We start from the raw sequence: 26,923 nt of genomic DNA on the forward strand, positions 1-26,923 counted from the left end.
TGTGTTATTTGTGCTTTTCTAAAATTTCAGTGTCATAACCTATTACATATTTTACCATGCATAATAATGGAAATTTTCTATTTATTAATTTTTTTTTAAATTAGGAGTACTGGAATATAAAATCCCATAGAGTATTTTCAATACAACCTATGCCTTCCAGAAACTCTATGAATCAGAACAGCTTGAGGGTCATCCAAATATTGGCTTGTGATTTTTTTCTTCATTCCAATGCCAGCTTAGATCTTAAAGAAATACCTAGGGTTAATGAGAAGGAATTCTGAAAACTGTCATGTACTCGTGCTAATCCCTGGTAGAAATGCACAGTAGATTTTGTTAACTGCTTGGTGGGAAGAGATAAGCAGAATTTCTGGAAATAATCTGTTACTTGATTATGTTTTGAATGAATTGTATTTGGAAACTGTTCTAAGAAAATGAAGCAAATTTCTTGTTCTCTGACTTTTTTAGCTAAGAATGAAACCTTGGCATTACCGGCTGAATCTAAAACACCAAAGGTAGAAAAAATCCCAGCACAGCCTATAACAGGTAATGACATTCTTATGTTGTTGGCTTTGAGAGAAGAAGTAACATATGTTTTCAAAAAGTAAATAATTGACTAGCCTGTACTGGTTTCAGTGAAGAGCCAGTAGGAAATTTATTTTGATCAGAAGCACAAAACTATAGGACAGTTTATGTTCTTAATCTAATGTTTGAAAAAACAACAGATGCAAAATGAACTATTGACTCATATAACATCTGATATGTAATATGGAAACTGTATTTTTCACTCTAAATAAAAGTTGTTGCTTCCGTGTACTGAAATATTTTTATACTAAAATGTGATACCAAGTTTTGATGCTTACCTTTTATATGAAGACAGACTGCTTTCTCTTCATGTTACAAGTGGTCAGTTTAATAAAATGTCATTATCCTTCACAGATCCATAGCTTGAGATCTATGTAAGTACAATGGAATTGTTTAGCAGCAATATCTCTGGAAGATCAACAATAGTAGTCTAGAGAATATGTAATAGCTTGGTAAAAATCCTTTAAAGAATGGATGTAGTATGCATTCCCCTCCCCTCTCCCCCAGTTTATCAGCTGTTACTAACAAACATTCAGCATTTCTATGAATGAACTCCCCAAGTCCAGCCTACTGGGAACATATTATCTCTGAACTATAGTCTTTGCCAGAGCAGTACTACCTCATCTAGGGCTCAGTGAAATAAATGTCTGGCAAGAACTCCCCAAATCCACATTTAGCAAAGTAACTCCAACCTAAAGTGAATTTTTTAATCCATAAAATTGCTATTAATTGTAATATTAGTGATACTGTCCATGCATTAAACTCTTGGACTGATAACTGGTCCAAAGAAGATAAAGTCTGGTGGGGAAATACAATAACTTAATTTCAAGAAACCTATACAAGTAGAGATATTTTTAACAGAGTAAAAAGACCTTCCATTCCTCGCCTTCTTGGGAGTTGGGGCAGAGGTAGAAGCTATTCCAGATGCTAAAATAATCTATTTGAATGAAATTCCTAGGTAGTTTTATGATTTCAATATAATTATTCAATACTAAAAAAAAAAAAAAAAAAAAAAAAAAAAAAAAAAAATGAGCATGGCCCAGTGGATGGCTCCAAGTTCTTTCCTTCCCAAAGATTCAACCCAATTATACTTTCCCTAATTCCACTTTCTTCTCTTGGCACGTTATCTTATGAGAGAGTCTACAGATTTCTCAGTTCTCTGCCAATCCTTCCTCAGAATTTTCCACTTCAGAAACACTTAAACAGTGTTATTATGTTATCATGTGTCTACTCTACAAAATTCTGAAATTGTCTAGCTCACAATTCATTCCAGATCTCAGTGATCCTGGTCCTTATTTCCTCAAAACTATTTACTCGAGGTGATCATTGCCTTTGATCTAGCTCTTGGACCAGACTTGTGCCTAAGCATTTGAATTGTTATCATAACTTGAACCCAGTTCCAACTTTTGCATGTTGACTGTAGTTTGAAAGAGAGAAATCTTATAATGTAATAGGTCTAAATAAACCTTTTGCCCTGGATGATTCTTTTATTTGCTCATTAATTAATTCATTTAATAAACATTTATCATGTGCTTACTTTACTATATCCCAGACATTGCATTAAGCTCTGAAGAAAAGGGCAGATAAATAAAAAATTATGATTAATCTGATAAGTGCTTTTATGGAGGTCAGTTCAGTGTGCTTTTGGGAATACATGGAAAGTGGACCAAACCCAGAAAAGAAAGGTTGGATAAATGTCAGCTCAAGCACCTGGGTGAGCCAGGGAGTCCTTAACATACATAATTTGAAACATGATGAGCTATCTAAGTGTCAGTTACTAATTCTAAAGGGCAAAAAATATCTTATGATCTTTGGTTGCTTCATCATTTTATCTTAATTAAAATAAAGTTGTCTTTTTTACCTTCCAGTGACTCCTGAATCAGTTCCAAGAACTACTAAACCCACTGTGTCTAGTGTGTTAGACATTTCAGAAAGAAAACTGGGTAATTCTAAGAACTTTTTTTCTAAAACAAACCAAAAAAAATCCCCCATCTCATACAAATAAAAAGTAACCCAATACCTTAGCTTTCCCCCTAATCTCTCCCCTCCTTACTGGCAGTAGTTAATCTTCCAATTTCATGGACCAGTTCTATTAAAGAGTTAACAACATGCCTTGATCCTGGTGACAGATATTCTAGGTAGCTCTGGATGCTAGGTGCTAACTGCATATCCTTTTAACCAGTCTCTTGGGATGTATAGAAAAACGGAATGCCAGCCTTTTAACCCATAAAGCTAAGGGGGTGGGGGAAATCTGGAAGTCTTGATTATGTCTGCTTTCTGTTTTGATTGATTTTTCCAAGTCTTGTGTGTACTAAACTTGAGGACAATCCCTACAAGTGTCATGCTTTCTAATAAGAATTTCACGTCATGCATGTTAGCTGCTTCTTGGCCCAAGAGAACACAACTTGCTTTGTTCTCTTCTCCTGAAGAAATGGAGCAGCATGTATTTTGTTCTATACTTGTGATACTGATCTTCCATGTCACACCAAGGCATTTTGAAAGCATACCTTCAATTTATAACCACTATGTAAAACTGTTCCAGGGAAGCCAACTATTTCCATGAAAGGCATTAGCTGCTCAGCACACATTCTGTTATGAGCATGTGTCACATGGTCATGGTTAAGCCACAACATCAAATTGCGATTCATGCAGTTGCTAACTATTGAAGTCTTTCTTGTTGTTCTCAGTGAAAGGACCCCGGAAACATTGTAAACTATTCTAATACCTAGGTTTTAATTGCCACTGAGCACTCTAGGTAAAATTATTAAAAACTACAGCTTTTTATTACCTTGGAAATTTTATGCATGCTTGAAAGGAGTCTTGAGGCTAATTCATTCAAATTTATCTCCTCGCAGGAAAGAAGGGACAAATGGCTTATAAAATAATAAATTCCCCAACACCAAGTTTTTAAATGTTATAAAATCTTTATTTTATAATTTAGGATCCTAAAGAGTTTCTCTATGACAAATTTTTATTTGTTTTCCTTTTTGGTGATCATATTTTGATGTTATACTTGATTCTTTTAATTCAAAATTATTTTGTCACAGAATACTTTTCTATATTTTTTCTGAGTATCTTTTTCTTTTCACATGAAAGACATTTATAATATTTATGCAGACTGCTTCTTAGAATCTCTTTATGAGTATAATATCAAAAAGTTGTTAGATAGGAAGCAGGAGCTTAAATATAAAGCCATGTGGTTACTGAAATTCTATTTTTAAAAGCTATTAGATGGACATTTTCTAGTTCAGATGTGTTTGGTGCTTGATTTGAGTTTAAATAAAATATATCTACATGCATACATACACATAAATGAAGAAATTAGGAAACTAATTTAATGAAGGTGAAAAGAAGAGCCCAAATTTCTCAGAAATCATGGCTTGATTATAAAAAATAGAACAAGAAGCTTTATTATGAAGCATTGAAACACGGGAGTAAGAAATACTACTAACAGTTCCTTACTTAACATGAGTAATTTGCCATTTTGTGTTTTTTGTTTTAGCAAGCTTGTGATTTTAAAAATCTTTTCTCTGTTACTTGTACCGCAAGTCATAATATTTCTTATGTTTCATTACAGCTCCGAAAAGACTTCCAGAATTTCCTCAGGCAAAAACACCCTTTCCTTTTGAGAAACCTGGGGGCACCTTGGGTAATAACAGAACCTGAAATCTGGTGTTAAGATATGGATGGTGATTGCTTAATTCTAGAGGACACATTTACTGGGTCCTATCTCTACAAACCTCAGTGAGCTCATGAATTCCATTAACTTGGGAAAACATGTGGTTGATTTTGTTAAAAATATATATATTTGATAGGATTATTTTTTAAAATTTAGTATCATCAGTCTGTTAATTCCATATAGCCCATTAAGTTCATTTTCTGTCCTCAAATATGTTGAGAGTATAATGTCAAATTCTGGTCTCTCTCTAGTTACTAATCAAATGGTCTTGGGATGGGTACATATTGATTTCTTCTTGAGATATGGCTTTTGATTGGATCAGTATGCACATTTTGTTACAGGCTTTTTGTAGTCACTTAACCATACCAGCAACCTATTTCTGTCTTTTTGTCCTCTACAAAAAATCTTCAGCAAATTCCATTTCTTTTGCTGTAGCTTCAAGTGAAAAGCCATGGATTTTACCTACAGCTAAAATATCGGAAGATTCCAAAGTTCTACCACCTCAAACTGGTAATGGCATTCATTTTTAAAATGGATGGAACAACAGTATTAAATAACTTCTCATTTTTATTTTTATAGGTTCCTTAGTTGATTATCACAAAAACAAAATGGTTTTGAATTTGTTTTAAAGATTTATGTTTTAATGTCTGGACATATAAGTAGAAGTTTGGCTAGAAGATGAACTACGAATTGGCTCATTGATTTTTCTAGAGATCTCTTTAGTGACATGAAAGCAGTAGCAAAAATAAGAATCATCATGGGTCTGCCATAACAGTTTCTTTTGCCAGTAGATATTTGTTTCTTTTTTCAGAAATGAACCTGTGAGAGCTTATTATATTCAAGATATTATTACTAAGTCCTAAAATCTGTAAACACATTATGATATAGAGGGAAGACTACAGATCTTGGCAATAATAATGGACTTTAGCTCTAATTCTGGCTTTCCTACTAACCATATACTTTTGCTTCTTTTCTCTACTTTTCTGGGTCTTAGTTTGTTCTTTTGTAAGTTGTAGTGATTGGCTTTTTTCTCCTGAGAATTCTTGTGTTCCACCACTAAAATTGATTGAGAGATAGATTCCCTTTTTTAAAAATAGATTTTTCTCAAAAAATGTTTTCTCCTATGCATCTTTTCTTTGATGCCTAGCAATCAACTAAAGGAAATATTCAAAATAGGAGAATTATAAGAAAATCTCAGAAACCATTTTGTGTGATTACTTTCATGATTTTTGTTTTATTCGTTTGTATTTTAATTTTTTGTGTACCTTTTAGTTGTGATTTTTTTTTTGAGCACCTATAATATAGTATGTAATGTAGTTAGTTTATGTAATGAAGTTAAATATACCATTTTGTGGAATTCTTCAGCAAGCGTTACAGCAGATGACTGATTTGAGAAAGAATGAGAATGAACCTTCTGATACATAGATCTTAGTCAAATTATTCTTTCTCTGGTATACGTTATTGGCTCAGATCTCAAAAAAAAAAAAAGGTGAAAGATGGTATCAAATGAAGAAAGCATGTCTATTATAGTCTCCCTAGTTTTCTCAAATGCCACTGAAAGTTTGCTATGGTTATCAGCCTATCCAGAGAAGCCTCAAATTGGCTTTTTCTAAGCCTTGGTTCCCCTAGTCACTGCCCTTGAAACTCTAGTGCAATTACTTAATGTGGGTGCAAAAATACCCTTAGCAATCCAGGTCTCCTGAGTCAAAAATTCAGGTTCTAGGTAGAGTTTCATACCAAGCCTCTAGTTCCATTAGCTATTACATAGGAAGAGCTACACTGTGACTATGGTACAACAACTAGTCTGTGGCCATGTGTGATAGTTTATCTGCTGCACTAAGGTGGGCCTGGCTTGATTCCCACATCCTTCAGGAGCATCACATCTCCCAAACCAAACACTTTTGGGGCCCACTGGACTAGATGAACTCTTAGGCCCATCTCTTAGCTTTCATCTCTTAGCTTTTGGGTTATAACATAGGGGACATAGAATCCCCCAGGTTTCCCTTGAGCAGCCTCCAGTTTTTATTTTTATTTTTGTTTTTTGTCTGTTTGTTTGTTTTTGCCTATAATTATTCAAGAATAAACTGACCAAAACCTCGAGGAAACTATGTGGAATTTTAATGCCTAGGGTATAAATTATATATAAAGCCTGAATCGAACCAAACATTAGGGAGTGGGGAGAATGTGTTGGGAATTAATGGTTTTCGAGTTACAAAGACACAAAGATAGATAGATAAGAAATCCCAATAAAGGCAGGGTTCCTTTTGCCTTTAATTGTAGAAAAGGAATATTCCAGTTTTTCTCTGTTGGGCTAATGCAGCAGGAAGCAGTTTTGTGCAGCTCTGTCACTACTGCCAGGGCAACCTTAGACTGTCAGAGAACTTCCAACTGTCACTGCCAGCCTTCTCTGCATGAAGTGTTAGGGCTTGTCATGGGCTGCACCAGTCCTGAGGGGATGATTGCAGGCATGAACATTAGCCCCAGAAACTTCCTAGCCTGCCTTTACAACATTTAATTTTGATACCTCTGCTATTTAGTATAATCCTTGAACCAGCATCATTGATATCACCAGGGAGTTGGTTAAAAAGGCAGAATCTGGAGCTCCGCTCCAGATCTATTGAGTTAGGACTTGCTTTTTGACAAGATCTCCAGGCAATTCGTATGAACATTAAAGTTTGAAAAGCAGTACATTAGCACTGTAGTCTGTAATATTTCACATGGTGCTGATAAAAATCATCAAATGTGATTAATTATAGGACAAGAGGCCTCAAGTCAATATAAGATCGGTTTCTCAAAGTAGATGATTAAGTATCAATTGTTTCTGCAAATGCACACAATGCTTACACCTAACTCTTATGCAAGAGTTCTGTGGTATCTTCCTAACATGTTAAATTTCAAATTAAAATTTATCAAATGCATTATTTGTGATTTTAAGAGTTGATATATTCATGCCATCCTTTCATTCATTTCAGCCTTTTGTGTTTCTTGTGATTGATTTTGTGTGAATTTATACATGTACTAAGTTTCAGTGCATATGACTATTTTATTTTCCAGTTACTCATAGCTTCCTAATTGCAATTGCTTTGAGAATTAAGAAGAGAAAGAGGTAGAGCTAGTACTTGAATGCTGGTTCATAAAACCTTTGGTCCCATTTTCAGTCATTATATCCTTTGAAGAAATGATATATTGTAGCTGGTATTAATGACAGTATTATAGCAAAATTAACATAGTTTGTTTTCTCTGTCATGAAACAATACATCTATATTTACTATGTCAATGTCCTCAGTTAAAGACCACCAGGAACATACCTGTATTTGAACAAAGTGAGGTTTATTTACTCATTGCAAAAATGGAGAATGGAAGCCATGAATAACTGTGGGATCTCATAGTAACAGGGTATTGGAAAAGACATATTGCAAAATTTGGTGTTGTGTTAGGTGATTCTGGGGAGGGTCCAAGAAAGTGAAACTTTGCTCTGGATTGAATGTTGTATGAAAGTGGGAGTAATTCTGTGATTGAATATCTTAATTCAATCAAGGAAGGCAAGAAGAATAAAGCTAAAATTATGATTGGTAAAGAAACAGCAGTTAGTCATATTAGCCAGAATGTGGGAACTGTCATGTTTGTGCTTATGCATTCGTTTGTTTTCTACACAATTACAGAGTGCTCTTGGTTTTGTCTCAATCCATCTTGGTCACTGAGTGGTCTTGTCTGATGTTGATGTCCTTTCAAATTGTTGCTGTTCAGCAGAACATCAAGCCGGCTGTGGGTACTAGACAAGCATTAGATGCCAGGGGCTGCTTTTCCCTATCGACCATTAAACGTGATTTATTAATACCTTTTGTAAAATTCATTTGCTTCAGTATTTACTGGATTCGTTTTCCACATTTACTTCACATTCTGTACCAAATCATCAGAATGTATGTTCTCAAAAGGACTGTCGTATTACTTCTAGATATAAAAAACCATGTGAAAATTCTACTCTGCATGCCGATTGTTGAAATCCCTGGGTCATTTCAATAGTTTATGACAAGAACAGGACAGGGTATTTAGAATTTGGAATATTCCAGGAAATTTGAGAAGTGTAGTCATCAAACATATTCTTCCCCACTTTCAGCCTATTTGCCCTAATATTTCATTAATGCTGTATTTTGTGATCTCATTATTTGGAATTGTATTTTGTATTAAAATACAAAATTTAAGTATTTAAATTTAAGTACTTAAATACAATGTTTAAGTAGGATTGATTATTTCTGATTCCCTTGGCCAATCCAATTCTTTCTAAAGTATAGAAAGGAAATTATAAAAATCTGCTCTATAATTACATGCCAGAATATAAACTTACAAAGTCTGTATTAAAAAAAAGTTGGCCACATTTTAGAAATACTTTAGTGCATGTGATAGTCATTCAGAAAAGCCAATCTTTCTGATGATGCAGTGGAATTGGTTTTATGTTCTATTGGAAGGTGGCCAGTTGACTATGATTTCTATGCTATTATGGACTAAATTCTAGAAAAGCTCAGTACCTTCAAACTGCCCCCCCACCCACCCAATTGTGCATTTGCACATGTATGCACATACTTTTTGGATTACTTCTTCACTGAAATCATATAATTTTGTATTTACATAGCAGCTTTCTATTAAATTCAAAGGCTTGTGCTTTTATCATCAAATTGATCCTCCAGGAATCCCTGGAACCAAAGAGTTATTTTCTTTTATCTTAAGGAGGTATGTAAGGGGCTCGTCTCTGAGTAGGCAGAAGAGCAAAGACTAGATCCTCATTCGTTTCTTTCTAAATCTCCAACAAACCACTTCACATTAAAAATGAAACAATGTCATATAGCTTGCTCTGGATTTTCACAGAATAGCACAACAGGGTAACCTAAATGTTCTTATTAGAACAAGATGCCTTCTTAGATTTTTAAGAAATATCAAGTAGACTGTGAAAAAGACTGGCCGGTCCCTGAAGTTTATTCTCATCGTGACTGATTATTAACCTATGAGCTATAGGATGAGACCAAGCTAGGTTAGTAAGCAGTTAAGCTATTTACCATTTATGTGGGTGTAGACAAGTGATTTAACCCTTTAAACCTGTTTCCCTTTCTATTAAATGGAAATAATATATAAATTTTTTTCATTGGGTTATTATATCTTAGAAATAATATATAAATCACTTGATATAATTCACAGTACATAAAGGGTACTCTGTTATCATTTTCTCAGCACAGTGAACTCTTGCACTGAATGCACCCCCTTCTCACCATACTGCCCATTCCAAACTTCTTGAATGCTACAGACACTTAATAACAATAAATTATTTAACTAATAGAAGAAGGAAGAGATCATGAAAAATAACTCTGTGTTTCTATATATATGACCATACCAATAATTTTTGGGTCTTTATTTCTCTTGCATAAAAATTTTTAAGGAGAATGGAAAGGAAATGTGCTGTGTTATTTGAAGAGGCCCTGCAACTCCATGTGAATGGCCCGATGTCCGATTAACCCCATTACAGGGATGGGAAATTGTATCATATGACCATGCTGTTCAGTTTGATTAGCAGCCTATATCATTCTATAAACTGGACTCAGGCCCTGCCTAGAGTCAGGGAGTAAAATGATCCCATGACCAACTTTCTGTGTTTTCTGTGGACTTCAGAGATACCTGTATAAGAAGCAACATAAATGTCATGTATTTATTATCCCATAAGTGGGATAATAAAGTCCTTATATGGTTTGAGGGGGTGGATGGAAATCAACTTTCTATTTCTGGCTCGATAATGTCATCAGTAGTAAACCTCCTTAACTTATTCATCCTCTTAAAAGACCATCATTTAGTACTGGGAGGTAGGAGGGATTTAAAGTGCAAATCAAATAAAGAAAATGGTTTCTTTAAATAACCTGGAATAATTCAACATGTTTATTTTTATGTTTAGAAAGTTCTCTTGCCTGTTCTTTTCCCAATGTTTCCAGAGAAACTGATTTTCCCCTCCAATTGTACTGACTTATTACTAAGATAATGATTTCTTCTGGCATAATCATTTACCCTTGAATGATAAACCATTATCTTTAGAAACCTCCCTTGACAGTCAGATGGAGAATTATAGATCTAAGTCTTTTCATTAGAATCCACTTATTATTTTCAGATCTTAGCTCTCTCAGTACTTTGTAGAACTTCAGTAAATTGCTATACACACTTAAGCTATATCAATTATTTAAACACTTGAAAGCCAAACGGATCAGTGTGCCCAAGAAGTCCTATATTGGTTGGAAAGTTTTGGTAGTTTGCTCAGAATGGTTGAAAAGAGGTTGACTTCTACATTTGGTCCTTATTGCTCGCCTATGAGGTGTTGATGGCATAGATCTGGCCCACCCAACTGGATTAAGCCCTAGGGAGGAGAAGTAGGAGTAAGTGGTGGTGATGATGCTTTGAGAGCAAGAAAATAGAATTCAAGTGTAGCAGATGGTTTACAGATTTACTGTGGCCTCTTAGAGATTTATAGCCTCAGGCTTTGGTTTTGCTGCATGAGGTTTTTGTTGTTGTTGCTGTTGTTGTTGTTGTTTTTTGCAGGCAGTATTTTCATAAATTTTAAGGTTAACCAGAAAGGTATTTAATTTTTCCATGAACTGAAGAAAGCATTTTTTATTTATTTCAATAGTACGGAGAACTCTGTTTGTGGTGTTTATAAAGCTTTTCTCATCCAGCTCCTTATTGACAGTCCTGTTGTACTTTCCCATTGCTTCTTCATATGTTTTTAGGACTCTTATTTCTATGGCCACAAAAGCACATGGTAGATAATTGTGTGGTAGAGGAAGAGATTTATATGCACATGTATGTGTATCGTAAAATAATTAAAAGACCTGTTCATCTATTTTCATTTATCTTTACTAAAAGCATAAACTATCAACTGTCAAACCATTGTTATTTGCTCAGTGTAGTGAGCATCTTGCAGATTAATTCTATTTAGTCTCTATTACGAACGAGGGTAAATAAAACTTGGAGCGCATAATGAGCAAGACAGACATAATTTCTTTCTTAATAAAGTCTTTCATTTAAGAACTTATGTTTAAAAGTGAAAGTCTTTCACATAGTTATTAATATTCATGGAATTTGAAGAAAATAAATTGATAAATTCTTAATAATTGAAAATGTCTATGTGCAGTCTTATGTTTCCAGCATAGTGTCAGAGCATTTTTTTTATTATGGAATTTGCATCTAATCAGTTTTTAAAAAGTAAAAGTAAAATGTTTAACCAACAAAACATAACTATGTAGTTTTAGGAACTGAGCAAATGAGCCTATGGTAATGTGGTTTATTTCATATTACAATATTTTTTCTATGAAAAATATAGAAATAAAATTTAGTTATCATGATCATAAGTCATTACTTTTTTTAAAGAAACTAGCATTGCCTTTTATAACCTTTGACTTGACCTAATTTTACTCACATTAGGTTTCTCCTCCAACTTTTGATCCCATTTGTATTCTGTGAATGCAAGATGAGAGGTAGTGCTTAATGTCAAGTAGCTGGAGGATTTATCCATCAAGTAAATACTAGTAACAGATCTTTGCTTCTGAACAATAACACATGATACCATGAAGAGTGTCTGAAAAATAAAAGGGTTCACTCCTATCTCTTAGCTTTTATCAATTTTATAGCCTTTTTAAAACCAGGGATGCCTAAAAATTCCATGCATTTCACTCTGGTAGAGGAGTACATATACAAGAATTTTGGAAAGAAATTACGAGCTGTCAATTTCTAAAGAACTCCATTTCTACACTGTCCTCTCCTCTGACATCAATTTCTTCAGCGTCAAAAAAAAAAAAAAAAAAAATCTTGTTTAACCCATGAATGAAATGAGGTAGTGTCCTTCTCAAAGCTGCCCAAACAGCAGGAAACTCCCAGCAAGTGATGATTGTGTGTTTTTAGCACTCTTGTTCTTTACTACTCAGCTCTCAGAAATGCCAAGAATAGAAATATCAAGGATCACATCTGCCAGAGAATGTGTTATTTTAATCTTAAGCATATTTGGGAAAATGTTTGGAAGTAAGAGGTCCCTGACAACTAGAACTTCTATATATGAGCCGCAGTTGCCAGAGAACGTGGGAAGGAGGGCTTCTTTCCGCAGTAGTATGCCTTCGGAGAATAGCCTGCAGGAACATGGCAGCCTGCCTTGGAAACTCCAGAAGGAGGGGAATTGCAAATACAGAAAAGAAGTGAAAAGAGGGTAAATAAATATCATCCCTTGGGACAAAAAGTACAAAATAGAGGAAAGGTGGTCCAGTGTCTCTAGATGAAAGAGAAACATGGGACTTAGGCTAACATAAAGACAGTTGTGACATTTTTCCAATACAACAATATAAATATTTCAAGCTATTCATAATTTCTTTCCTAGTATGAGAGGATGAATAAATGTTGGTCAAGTTTTCCTAATTTATTTAGTAGTAGATAGAGCCATCATTGCTTGGCTTAAAGCAAGACTAAGTTCAGCAACTGCCAGCATTTTTGTCCTTTAAAAGATTAGTCATTCTTCTCTAACTCTTTAAAATTGTAGCTAGGCTAAAGAAAACTTTATATTACAATGTAATGGTTTACTCTCAGAATTTTGGCATATTTTAACTCATCATATTCTTTCAGTTTTGGAGATTTTGCAAAGTAGATTCACCTTCACACATTAAAATGTATTTTTCTGCTTCAGTATGTAATTTAGTATAAACTGTCCTGTCTGCTTATTAGAGTATGTCTCAGGGTCTGAGATGATCTTTCTTACAGCTTCAGCTAGCACTGGTTCAAATCATTACATTGTCACTGAATTACAAGTAATCCTGATGAGTAAATTTTCTCATGAGCTCCAGCCTTTTTAGTTTATTGCTATACAGACATTTTGAATGGGCAAGAAAAGTAACATCTACCTCGCAACTGTTCATGCTTTCTTTCTACCTCTTATTACCATAGTGACAGCTCTTTGTGTAGAAAGAAAACATTTTTATTTTAATGCTCTTTTTACTTGCACTTACAACTTTTATGAAGTTAGCCCCATTTTAAAACCGACCTCCCCCCTTTTTTGAGGTCACCCTGCTTTTTTTAATTTCATGTAGAATATGTTACCTTTAAATCCGCTTAGATTATAGAGGGCCCATGGCTTGATAGAGGAACATAAAAAGAAAACTGCCTTTTAGTAAAGTAGCAGAAGGGAATAGTGCAAGAGGAAGAATACTGGTCTTAACTCTGTCATTCCTGGCCCTGTGAATAGAAGGAAAAACATGCTGAACTTGACATTCCCAGTATGTGACCACTGGCAAATTACCGTTGTGAATCTCAACTGCATTATCTAGAAAGTAGAGAAAACACTCCATTATCAATAAAGTGAGAATAAAGTCTCCCTCACCTATTTCTCAAGGATATTAAGAGGGTTAAATAAGCTTATATATGAGAAAGTGCTGCGCAAACCGTAAAATGCTGTCCAAATGTAAGATAGCATGATAATAACTTTTACTAAGTAGAAAGACTATGTAGTAGACTGAGCTAAGAGGCTCAGTGTGGCTGCCATTTACTTTTTTGGAAATCTCTCCCCAAACTTCCATCTGACTTCATTTATGTTTATATTCTTTGAAGGTCTTTGATATAGAGTTGGCACAACTTCATTGAAAATATATAGCAGTATGCTCAGATCACCCTAGAGGCCAGTGTCAGGGCTTGCTTGTATTAAGACCTGTAGTTCAAGGAAAAAGGGACTAGAGGCAAGTCTCAATGATTGTTTGCACTATCGCATCAAGACCAGGAGCCTACAGCCAAAACTTACAAGCAACCACATAAAACTGTCCTCCTTCAGCCAGCATTAAAATATGTTATGAAATTTTGTAATCAAAATTAACATCTTCTCTTTTGTTTTACTTTTTCTTTTAAAGCAACTTATGATGTTTTCTCAAGCCCTGCAACATCAGATGAGCCTGAAATATCAGAGGCACATCCAGGTATACCCAGCCTCTCAATTCTTTCTTTGGATTCCAGGTGTTCTGAAAATACCGCGCCTCGTTCTCTCCTTAATTTTTGCTGATTGGAAAAAAAAAAAAAAAAAAGTGCTCTCTGGAGCTCTGCAGGAAAGAAATACCAATCTGTTAGGGAGAGGAATTCTACCCACTCCTCTCATTGAGTGATTATTTCAGTACATCCGCTAGTAAATAAGCTCAGCCACATGTGGGAGGTAAGGATAGATTTGGTTGTCACTGAGGCAAAGTAATGTAAGAGCTATCACTCTATTGTTCAGAATCATTCTAGAAAGGTTTTAGAATCCTTTAAAGTTTTCTCTAGAGTAGTAGTTCTCAAGTGGGAGTGATTTTGCAATCTTCTCCCCCGCTCCACCTTGGGGCATTTGGCAATGTTTTGAGACATTTTCGGTTGTCATAACTGGATGAGGTGCTGCTGATATCTAGTGAGTAGAGGCTAGGGTGCCCCTTAACCCCTACATTGCACAGGATAGGCTCCCACAGCAAAAAATTATCCAGCCCTAAATGTCAATAGTGCTAAAGTGAAAAATCCTGCTCTAGAGAAATCATGTCATTCATTTTGTCTACAGACATTCAGTTAGGTCTAAATTTTGGCATTCGCTTACTTACTAATCCAGCTACAGTGAGTTTAACTCCATCTAATAGTTCTTTTAGAAATTATTTATTAAGCACCTACTAAACTTAATACTGTAGAAGACTAAAAGTAAGACTGATCTCTTCTAGACATACATATATGTCTGATATTTTTTGTATGTGTAGCCTTATTTCAGTATTATTTGTGTCATGATAAATAAAAGCAAATAATTTTAAAAAGCAGAAAATAAGAAAAAATAGACTGCTAAGGGTGGATTACATTAGTAATTAAGAAACAAGAAGAAGATAGAAAAACCAACTGAAAATCAGTTGAATTTATGAGGCACTGTTTTATCATGGTTTCTAAAGTTCAAAGTATATGTTTTTTTTTTAAGTGAATTCATCTTCAACTTCTAATGAATCACTCATTTAAAAATGTTCAGCAATCTTTCAAGTGTTCTTGATATTTTTCCCCCATATGAGGCATAATTTATTACTCATGAATTTGTATTTTATTCCTGAGGCCTTCTACTGCTTTTATAAATGTTGACATTTATTCCAACAGCAACAAGTGATCCATTTCTGGATTCTGTCCCACCTAAAACTTCTAGAACTCTTGAACAGCCAAGGGCAACACTGGGTAATGTTTTTAACAGAAAAATCATTCTTTGTTTTAACAGAAAATTCATGTGAATGCCTGTCTTCTAAATGACCATTTAATTCCATCACATCTAATCATTTATTTCTTTCCTCTTGCTGAATACACACACACACACACACGCACACGCACGCGTGCATATTTTTCTCCTATAATGCAGACATCTTATGTTTCATTTAGGGTTCTTTTTTTCTTTAAACTGTAATAGATGATATATTTTTTCCATCCTTAAAGCAATGAAAGGCTTTGGAAACTGCATGAACATTTTCATCATTCATAGCATCCCATCTCATGTGTTTGTGGCCTATATCACCTCTCTTTCATGCTTTGAGTTTGCTTGGAGTCAACTACTGAACAATTATCATTCTCACCTTTTCCATCATCATTTTACCCATCAGCTTTCCAGATTACATGCATTCATCATCCTTAATCATGTATTTGTAGCATGTGCTTTGTAACACCATCTAAAAGCATGTTAAAACTCTTAAAATACCTCATTTTAACTGGAATTACTTGGTGGGATGGGGTGTTTGTGTTCTCAGCTCCAAGTGAAACACCATTTGTTCCTCAAAAACTGGACGTCATTACCAGTCCTGAAATGCAACCTACAACACCTGGTAACTAATGATATTTGCATAGCTGTGTGCTTTGAAAGAATAGATAAAATGGATAAAGAATCGGTCATGTTGGCCTTTTCAGGATATTTTCAGTAGTAAACATTTCCCTTTGTTCTCTATCATGAAATTTTTCAAAGAACTGGGTTAACTATTTACTTCGCCTTGTGATTATTTTCAAAGGATTTCTATAATTTTGATGTCCATATATATTTCGAATAATTATTTTTTTGCTATACTCCTTTCAAATTTACCAGCCAGAAAATAGCAGAATTATAGATGATAATTATTTTAAAATATATTCCCTTCTATTTAGCACATTTAGATACCACATGCTGAGAGTATTTTTCTCAAAGTAGTCTAAATATAAAGAGCGCCAACTGGGCTTTACAGTCCTAAATGTAATGAAGAAAAATGGGTAAAAGAAAGGTAACATAAATGAAATTTATAATAGAAAATTATTGGAGTAATGAAGTTTATTCACTCATGATGAGGTTAGTAATACACTTCAGGATTAAAGAAGTTCCGAACTTTTCGTTCTCTAAATCCCAAATATTTTACTTGTACTTCTCCCCTGCTATTTGGGAAATCATCTTTTGAGTTCTTAATTGTTCCATGTGTTCTTAAATTCCTCAATGGTGCTCACTTTGTAGAGCATTTAATTGAACAATGTATTTTCAATTCTCATATAGGCATCTAATTTTTTTGGCTTGATCAACACTTATTTATTGAGCACCTAGTGTAAATAAAACACAGTGCTAGGCATTCTAGGGATACAAATAAATAGAAAGAAGTTCTTGCACTCAAGAGATTTATAAGTTTACATTTACAACCTGATTGATCTCTGAGAAATATTTATGAAAACTATTTTAAATCTTCTTTCAGCTCCTCTACAAACTACATCTATCCCTTCCACACCTAAACGACGCCTCAAGCCCAAAACACAAAGAACCAAACCTGGTAAATAAATGTCTCTTTAAACTTTCAGGATACTTAATTCCAAATAGATAATATCCATCTCCTTACTATAAAAAGAAGTGATATGACTCCATAGGTTGAAGTTTCTTTATAAAATTTGAAATTAACTAAAAATGAATAATTAATAATACAAAATAACATCAATAATTTCTAATAAGATTTTATTGAAAGTTATGTAAGCAATGTTCTTACACATGAATTTTGATATATATTTAGAAACAAGTCCTGCTGTCACAGCATGATAGACTGAGAAATATAATTTATTTTCTTGGTATGCCATCTATCTTTAAATGTTTCTTAGGCTGACAATTCTTGCTTTTTGGTGCTTACTATGTTTTGAGTTTTGCCCAAGGGCAATAACCAAGATGGAGAGAACATGACTCTGGCTTTCCAATTGCTAATATTCTTAAAAGGGTAGTACATCATAAACAATGAGAGAGCAATATAAGATTAAATAATCCACTTGTGAGTCTATAATACTTATGTAGAAGGTCATAAAGAAAAGAGTTGAGGGTGCAAACTTCAAAATAGATGTAGCATTTGGGCACAGGAAAAAGGAGAGGGGAACAATATATTTTAAGGCTCAGGATTTGGGTGGTAGACGTAGCCTATCAATCTGGAAGTGATGAACTTCATTGTCAAATAATATTCTCAGAATCATACTTAACGCTGGGTTTTGATTATTCTGTTGCAGTATTTTTTAAAAGATTTTTTCTCATCTATAATATATGACTGAGTTGAAAATTCTTTCCCCAAACTGTTAACTAATTGCCTACTTTATAAACACTGACTACTAAATATGGCAGGATTTTATAAAGGTCATTCAGTTCTTCTTTGAAGGATATCTCTTCATTGTCTCTAGGATATCGTAACATTTCTTTTTCCTTTCCATCACCAGAAAGAACCAAAAGTCCTGGAACTACTACATCTAAAATTTTTAAAAGTCCCGAACCTGCATGGACAACACTGGGTAATGAGATGTCTTTAGTAGATGTATTACTACATTTCATCACGGAAAATGCAGTACATCAGCTTTCATGTAATATCTAAGTCACTATTCTAATCGGCTCATTCAGCAATACTGAATACCTTATTCAGTACATCAACTCTGTGGCTTTCATGGTTTTGGATATCTGGCCCTTTAGTTAATGGATCTGAACTCGGCATTGGACATCATCCTGTGGACAACAGCCTTGGAAAGATATTAAATCACTGCTTCTTTCTCATTTTCTATCCAATCATTGTATTCAAAGTTGGGTCTTATACATAGCTCTCCATTTGTTTTCTTTGCATAGCTCTCCCTCAAGTTCAACTTCGGACATTATATCAAAAAATAACTTTCTATTACTGTGTTAGCAGAATTTCTTTATGCTGCAGATCATAGCATTACACCTATCAGTGAATATTATTTTTAAAACAGTTTTTTTCTGGTGCTAAAAAACTTAGATGTAGCTAAGAAATATGAAATAAGGGTGTAAATGATTACACTGGTGTTTTTAAAGCATAGATTAAAAACACTGTATAGTTTTTATAACTATATAGTGGTAATGCTATTTCTGTTAAATATACTCTAGAAATGTTTTCATAAACCAGATGAAAATTTATCACTGTATTTCCATTAAATGTTTCTCTGTGAAATATTCTTTTAATGAACTCTTTACAAAATCTTCCAAGATGATGTGTTCATTCCACTTAAAGTATAGGTTTCCCTTTTGTGGTTTTAGACACTGAAATGCCTACATATTAATTTCCTGATTATTTTGTTTCTTTTTTCAGCTCCCAGTAAAACACAATTTATTTCTTTGAAACCAAAAGTCCCTCTCCGCCCAGAAGTGACACACCTCCAACCTGGTAACTACCCTGAACTTTTATTTAATATTCCAAGACTAGGGTTGAAAAATTGTTTTTTACCACTCTTCAGAGCAATAATTTCTGATTTATATTTTAATATTTAAGACATTTTTCCATGAAAAGTGCAAAATGTTTTGAAATGGTCTCATAACCAGCCTTTCTGATATTTTTGCAGCATTGCTCTGAGCTGTGTGTGTAGAGGATCATTATGTTCATGACCATCACAGAGAAAACATAGAAAATGAACAATATGAATGATTGAAGACTCCCTTCTCTAGGACTAGGAAATAGATTCCAGTACCAAAGTTGACTGGAATTCTGATCACACTGAGCAATTGCCTTTCATCTGGAAAGGGGAGAAATGTTTCCATCCCTTAAGAGCTCTGCCTTGTTTGGAGCTTCTCAGTCCTCAGGCTGTAAGACTAGAAAGGATTGTATCTCTCTGGTGCTACATGATTTCTTTCTAAATTGGGGCTGATTTCTGAACACTAACTTTTGTTTACATCTCAGGACATACTAATGGTGTTTTGCTGAAGAAGAGAAGGCTCTTTTGCAGAGAGAGGTTATTCTGTGTAATTAAAAACAGAAAATTCCCTTCATAAAGATTACGAGACATATTAAATAATCAAATCTTTGTATTTTCTATCCAGAATCTATACAGCAATAGTTTAAATGCCGACTTATGAGATTGTATATGGAAACTTTGTCACTATTCATCATTTCCATCTAAATTTAAAACCCTTAGTTCTGGGAAAAATTTATTTCTCACTATGATGTGCAATGGAGTTTTCATTAATGCATGTTTACAAAGTAGGATTATTAAAAGAAGACGTACTGCTCAAGTGGGCATGATTTATTTTTTGCAATTAAATGGGTAATGAAGAAAAACTCAGAAAAAAACTCTCATAACTCCCTTTAAAGAGAAAGCGATATTTCCAGGTGTAGCTATCACACTGAAGGAAATTAAGGATTAGGCAAAAGGAGTGTAGTTGACATTGACCATTAGTGAGGACTCCAAGACAGAGAAATAGAATGAAGTAGTCTTACTCAGAGAGGTTATCTGGAGAAAGAAGCAAGGCTGATAAAACTCAAGAGCCCTACAAGTTTAAATCAACACTGACATCCATATGGGCATTTATTTAAAAATCATCCATAGAGGACTTTGGAATAAAGTAGTAACTATTATATTTATAATGTATTTTGAATACAGGGCTATTACCAAGCAGATTGAGAAATATTACTATATGTTTGGGTCACTGGATTTAAATAAATATTTCTCCAATCTAGTTATTTCTGTTATTACAAGATAAAATTTAAAACATCAAAAAATCTCTCCAAATGTTCATTATAATTTATACAAGATGAGTTACATTATTAATTTCAGCAATTTCTAAAAAGGTTTCTAAGAGAAAATTCATTAATACAAATAAAAGTGGAAGGCTATATTATTATTCTAAGGTGTTTGAGCAAAGAGACGTCTTAATTTGACATTTCCTTTTAAAGTGTGGAAAATTATTTGGAAGATTAATGAGTTTATATTCCTTTGATTTCTACCATCTAATCACCTAAGAATATTCACATTTTCCCCTGAAGAGCAAGTACAAGCACCTCAGAATCTGCATCTAAATTTATGCCAGTTCAAGTTGACGTTGAGTGGTCTGAGGCAACACAGAGTAATGACAAGATGTCTGCAAACCATTGCTTGGGTTTTAGCTTTTTACATTTTATTTATTTTTACTTTAGGGTAGTCCACCAATAAAGCTCTGCTGAAGATTTCTGTTTCTAGCAAGGTTCAAGAAAGCAAATAAACCACCAAAAGCTTTTTGATTTGAGTGATTCATTGCCTTTCCCAGCCTTCTGCTCGTACTCTCCTTTTTTTTCCTATTTCAATTTCCATGCAGGCTGATTTCCTCTGGTTTTCCTTTGGGGTTAAACTAATAAGTAAAGACCTACATTGGTTTTGGCTTGTTTTATAAGCAGAATCCAGTGCGTTCTTGAAAATCCTAGCCATCTACCAGTCTCTACTTGTCTGCCTCATCCAATAAGAATTGTCTCCTTCATAGATAATCTTTAACATTGTAACGACATTTGGGTCTTTAAGCTTTTAACAGACTGAAAAAGAGAGAGACCTCCAATTAATTACAGGTGCTTGTTTTACATAGTTCTCTGACTGGTGGAAGGAACTCTAAATTGTTCTTATCCCTAGCTACAAATCCATGAGATGGTTGTATTTTTTGCTGTTTTGTGCCTAGGTGAGTGGGGTATTTACACGCCACTTAGCATTTTAATGGAACGTTTTTGTACCTTTAGATTCCTTAAGATTAAGGATAACTCCTTAAGATTGTCAAACAGGAAGTCTTGTTGGAGAGGTATTCGCTTTTAATAAACACTGACTATAATATTTTTATACGCAGATGAATTGGAAGCTTAATTGATTGGAGTCCATACCTATGTTGTCTCAGTCTGTCAGGAACTTGAAAATGCACATATTTCTTTATAAAATTTAAAAGGCGACATTCTTTAATCTTTCTAAAAGCTAAAAGATGCCATGAGTAGCAAGTTTTACATACTTTTTCATACTTTTAAATGGCAACTTGGTAGAAATTAAAACATAAATCATACCTCAAAATTTCAAAAGATTTTTTTCATTTGCTATTTCCAGATGTAGATTTTTTTGACATTTGTTATATTTAATGTATTAATACTATTTATTTCCCTTTCTCCTATAGAATCTGAGACATCCAGGCTCGTTCCACCTCCCCGCCCCCCCCCTCCCCCCCCCCCCCCCCCCCCCCCCCCCCCCCCCCGCCGCCAATTTAAATGACACTGGAGGGCTTGTTATCCATCAGAATATTTAAATAATAATAATATTCTATTTATTCAGCATTTCATGAAATCTGAGACTACTTTTTGACTTCTGCTGATTTACTAACCAAAATGGACTAAATGTCATATGTAAACCAATTTGTTCACCAGCAATAGATGCAGTAAATATGGAGAGCAGCATATGAACACTTGTGGCCCTTTTTAGACCCTGAGTTCAATTCTTATTTTCCATAAAAGAATAATATCATACCCAGCCACGCTGAAAATTATCCAAAACTAACAGAGTTTAGACATAGTTACAGGTCTGATGGCTCCGCCACCTATTTCCACTTCCTTGGGTGAACCTGGCTGTTCTGCATGAAAACAAAATGACAGCTGAACAGGATACTTCAAGTTCAGAGAGGCCACCCGACCTCCCTTTAAAGTAATATCTCTTCAGGCAGTAGGAGCAATTTTCAGAATATTGGGTAGTGTGGAAAATACCTAAAAATCTACAATAAAAATTAGAAATCTCAATTGTTTTATTGTGGCTTGTGAAGAGGATGTGGAGCATTGAGTTTTTCTGTCATTAACCTGACTGCTCATCAAATAGCACTTTTTATGCTACAGGACAATTTAATTTCCATCTTAGACGGTGCCCTTCAGCATTGTCTTTGATAATACTATTGCAACCCCAGAATCTCAGACTCTACCACCACCATGGTCAATAGGTAATGGAGTTTCCTTTAGTGAATGAAAAAGAATTATCTTTTTTTCACATCTTCTACCTTTAACTTTGTTCTTAACTTCGGCTTTTTAAAAATTTATTAATTGTCCATCAGATCTTTCTTTCAGCCGTTTTTGCCAGAAGATAAACATTCTGCCTATACTTGACTAAGTAGAGGTCCCAAGACAGCCATGAAAGCCATACTGATTTGGTTTAGACACATTATTTATTGTCCATCCTTATATTTGAGGAATGTGTCCTAAACTTCTTTAACCTGGTAATTTCCAGTGGAGGACCATGGCTTCCCTAGGACATATTTGTGCTTTCACTTTTGGAGGTGTTTTTCTTACTTTCAAACTCCGACATTTGTAGGTTTTCTCAAAAAAAGTGGTCTTTCCAAATCTAAATATCCTGATATGTCACTAGGAAATTCATTAAAAGATATAGAAAAACTAACCCCAATCTTTACAGCATTTTTCCTGCAAGAAAGCAAAAAATATGTTCTGCTGGTGTCATCTTAGCCAATTACCCATATTTTCCTTTATAACATCAACTGTTGGTTACTTTATTTCATTCACATCTTCCATGTGAGACTCATTACCATTTTCCTTCCATTTCTCTTTCCAAATTGGACTGGCTACATTTTTGTTCATTTTTGTCTAAAATTTCAGGAATCTATTTAAATAAAAATAAAATTTCTTATGTAGGTAAAAGTTTCACCAGTTATATTTTCTCAAATTAATAATTAAAAATTAAGTGTTTTTCTTATTTAAATTTCATAATTTTCCCTTTGATTTTGATTCCTTCTCAATGATTTTTTTATGCAGTCCTAGAACCTGGAACACTGGGAACCAAACTTTCAATGACAACATTAGGTAATAACAGTTATCGAGTGAGTGACCTTGGCTTCCCCTCTTCCTGACTGTTGGTATCTTTATTAACAGGCTCACATTAATGGATTAATTCGTTAATGTCCATTTGTGTGTGTGTGTGTGTGTGTGTGTCCTTTGTTCTACCAGAAATTTTAAATCCTATAGTCTTATAAACTATGTCTCATTTTTTAAAAATTGCCTTCCTATAATTTCTATATTCAAATTCGAAGCCTTTTAACACATCTCATTGATTTGCAGATTTTGTTTAATGCTAAGTGAAAAACTTTTGCTTTCAAACCTTAGGCCAAATCAATTTTAATTTGCATTTGTAGTGGCTTTTTAAAACTAACTTTTCTCATGTTCCATTTGAACATGCACCTTTGAAATTTTTATGAGACTCTCTTCTCTAAATTATGCGAAGTTATGGGTTTTCCATCTCAAAATGGAAGAATAAGAGTTCTCTTGAACCATGATTGTTTAAATCTCTGACATAAAAAATTATCGAAGATCTTATTTAACTGGGTAAATAATGACAGAAAGTTGCAAAAAAGGAGGGTGCATATCTAGAGTAAGTCAAAAGGCAGAAATGTGCTTCTAAGATATATGTAGCTTTGTCAGTTTGTCGAGCTACTACCCCTGTATTAACTAGCTAATTTTCTTTCTTCAGCTCCACCAAAGACCAAACGACCAGGTCGTCGCCCCCGCCCTAAAACTACACCTAGTCCAGATGTGCCCAAGTCCAAACCTGGTAAATGTGATGTTCAGGGTTCTAATTAGCACAGAAAGTAGAATAGGAAAGCTTCTGATATAGTAGCTACCTACTACATGGTGCCAATATAATTGATTTTTTATATTTGAGTATCCGTACTTTCCATATTTATGTTATATAAATATATACTTTTATTTACAGGTACACACAGCAGTAAGCTACCCACTAAGTGAACTATTAAAGGAGGGCACCCCAAAAAATCTTACATAAGCTACATACTTATGGCAGATGAGTTGTGGAAAAGCAATAGGGAGAAGAGGGGTGAATGGGGAAAATAAAAGGGAAAATTGCGCCCTAAAAAAAAGGACACAGCTTAAGTAAGAATTAAGGAGTAATGTTACCTCCCTCAAGATGATGCTTCTTGATATAATGAGTGTTTCTGGTATTTTGCTTCTATAGCTCTGGAACCTGCAACGGTACAGCCCAAGCTCTTGGTGTCCACAGTCGGTAATTCTACTCTCCTCCAGCTGCTTTCATGTTGTCACTTTTGCTTTTCCTACTCTCCACCCAGGCATGAATGTAGCTGTACCACATCACCATAATTTCGTTCTATGCTTCCACTCACATTTCCTATCTGGGTCTGAAGAGCCTACAAATAGGAAATTGCTGGAAGAATCCTGTGTGCTTACTTAAGGGAGGTCTGTGGTCCTGGACACAGCTTCCTGATTTTCCACAAACCCTCTGTCTTTTCCATCACGTGTATCTTTGTGTTGAGAAAACCATCTGCTCTTTCTCAGACAGGGACTTCTGTGCTCATCCTAGACTTGACAAATGGCAAAATTTTATTCCAGTGCCATGATTATCATTTCATTGCTTTACTCATTCAACTTGTAAGGCTTCTTCAGCTTTCCTGTTTCTCTGAAGAATGTTTTTGAATATGTTTTGATAACTAAAAGCACAAATACTGTTCTTGGTCTAGGGTCCGATATAAAAGTACTATGTAACTCGAGAACATTAAAAGTCTCAAGCTAGTTTTATTGATTTTTGTACTAATGCTGTTTGATTATGATTATTTCATTATAAGTTCTCAGCATTCACAATAAATCTGTCACTCCTTTACTTTAGAAAACTCTAGAAATTAGTAGCTATGTTACATTGTGTATAATTTCAAGTGTTATGGATTATTTTCCAGGTCTCCTACTAAGCAAGTTTCAAATTTCTGTTACTATTTTTATACTTAAAAAAACTATCAATTAAGAAATAGAGCTGTTAAACTTGTTACTTTTGAAATTATGTAGAAAAAGTTTTATTATAGTTCTCATTACTTTTGCTCGAAATGCTCATCTTGAGCATTTCCTGAAGATTTTTCTTTTTGGAAAAATAAGTAGAAATGGCCATATTTCCCACTCTTCCCATACTCTAGGAGATAATTGTGTTGTATATTCACTGAATTTATATATCTTTGCTCAAGCATACATGTCCTTAATCCTGACAGTTATAGTCATGACCACTATGTTAATTTTTAATACCATACCTTTTTTTTTTTTAGCATTAAAACCATCTAAAAGACTTAAAACCACACATAGACCAAATGTACTTCAAATTCAGCCTGTTAACCACTACTTTCAGTACCTTAATCTATAACAAGGAAATGGTGTATAAATAACATTAATCTTGACATTCATAGCTACGCTATGACACTAATTATAGCACCTTTTTTTCCTTCAGATTCAAAACCACCAAAGCAATTACTTCATAAACCCCAAACCACAGCAAAACCAGATATGCCACCAACTAAATCCGGTAAACATAATTTCCAGTGCCTTACTTTAAGAAGCATTGTCTTTGGGAATATTGCTGAAGATGTTGACAATTTGTTATATAAAGCATAGATACCTGTACCGTGATTTTGTCCATTGTCTTCTCAAAATAGTCGCACTGATGTTTTAATTGTTAAAAGAACAAATCACAGTGTGGGAAATTAGTAAATTTTACATCTATTAGTCTGACATATTTCATTCTCTAATTTTAGGCTTTGTTTTCTGAATTTGGGTTTGTAATGAGTAGAAGACTGGTTTTTCTCTATCTGGAACCTTTTTTGAAAGTGATTTTAGCAGCCATCACTAGGCAGCACTCAAGAGGCTAACACTGTATTCTTTACAGGAACATAATCAGAGATTGGCATTCCCTAAAATATCTTATTGGCATTTTAGACAGTAGCTATTTACTAAGTGATTTCCTACCAAATAAGATATTTATACAATGGTTCCAAAAATTCAACTGTTTCGCAATTGAAATTTTCTCCTAAGGTTTCAATTAGTATAAAATTCAAGTTTACTAAGAGAGCCTCTGATAAAATAAGCCTACCATGAAGGCAGTTTATATTAATTCAGAATAAACCAGGTCTATTTCCCTTGAATTAAGTATCAGTGAGCACCTAAAGTTTATACTTTCTTTTAATATTTAATCTCTTTATTTTTTATGATGCAGTCTTTGAGCCTGTTACATTTGAAACTGAAGCTCCCTCCATAACCATAGGTAATGATGGATGTCTTCCTTCCTGATCACTGTTTCTCTCAGCTTCCTCTTCTCATCTCTATCATTATCTGTTTTCTCTTGCATAAACAATTATTCATCATCTTTTTTCATTCATTTCCAAAACTTGTTTACTGTTTTCAACAGGGCTTTTTAAACATTGTTAGGCATTCTTACCTCTGCTGCTCAGTTTAAAATCCCTGAATGTTATTCTTTCTTTCATCACTTTCAGAGACAGATTGCTTATAGCATTTGAGGCTCTCAAGAGTCACATGTGCTCTCTTCATCCATCCTTCAAACCAGAAAATTTTTGAGATCTCTGATTTTATGTAT

At 34.2% G+C, this 26,923-nt stretch overlaps 1 protein-coding gene across 11 annotated transcripts in view; it reads left to right on the forward strand.

Annotated features, from left to right (window-relative positions):
* The window catches only part of LOC107510804 (ABI family member 3 binding protein), a 221,433-nt gene that overhangs the window by 108,780 nt on the left and 85,730 nt on the right, over positions 1–26,923 (forward strand). For 7 of the 11 annotated variants that reach the window (XM_016144711.2, XM_036218492.1, XM_016144713.2 and 4 more), the window contains exons 10-24: positions 466–543; positions 2,451–2,525; positions 4,160–4,231; positions 4,697–4,771; positions 14,170–14,235; positions 15,407–15,481; positions 16,042–16,116; positions 16,999–17,073; positions 17,990–18,061; positions 18,868–18,942; positions 23,302–23,349; positions 24,014–24,094; positions 24,515–24,562; positions 25,784–25,858; positions 26,546–26,593. In XM_016144711.2, the coding sequence (XP_016000197.2) occupies positions 466–543; positions 2,451–2,525; positions 4,160–4,231; positions 4,697–4,771; positions 14,170–14,235; positions 15,407–15,481; positions 16,042–16,116; positions 16,999–17,073; positions 17,990–18,061; positions 18,868–18,942; positions 23,302–23,349; positions 24,014–24,094; positions 24,515–24,562; positions 25,784–25,858; positions 26,546–26,593 (1,038 nt within the window). The remainder of the gene's footprint in view (positions 1–465; positions 544–2,450; positions 2,526–4,159; positions 4,232–4,696; positions 4,772–14,169; positions 14,236–15,406; positions 15,482–16,041; positions 16,117–16,998; positions 17,074–17,989; positions 18,062–18,867; positions 18,943–23,301; positions 23,350–24,013; positions 24,095–24,514; positions 24,563–25,783; positions 25,859–26,545; positions 26,594–26,923) is intronic. The other 4 variants (XM_016144714.2, XM_016144716.2, XM_016144719.2 and 1 more) reach the window with 4 other exon arrangements.

This window comes from Rousettus aegyptiacus, unplaced genomic scaffold (assembly GCF_014176215.1).
Source record: "Rousettus aegyptiacus isolate mRouAeg1 unplaced genomic scaffold, mRouAeg1.p scaffold_m13_p_4, whole genome shotgun sequence".
Classification (NCBI taxonomy): domain Eukaryota; kingdom Metazoa; phylum Chordata; class Mammalia; order Chiroptera; family Pteropodidae; genus Rousettus; species Rousettus aegyptiacus.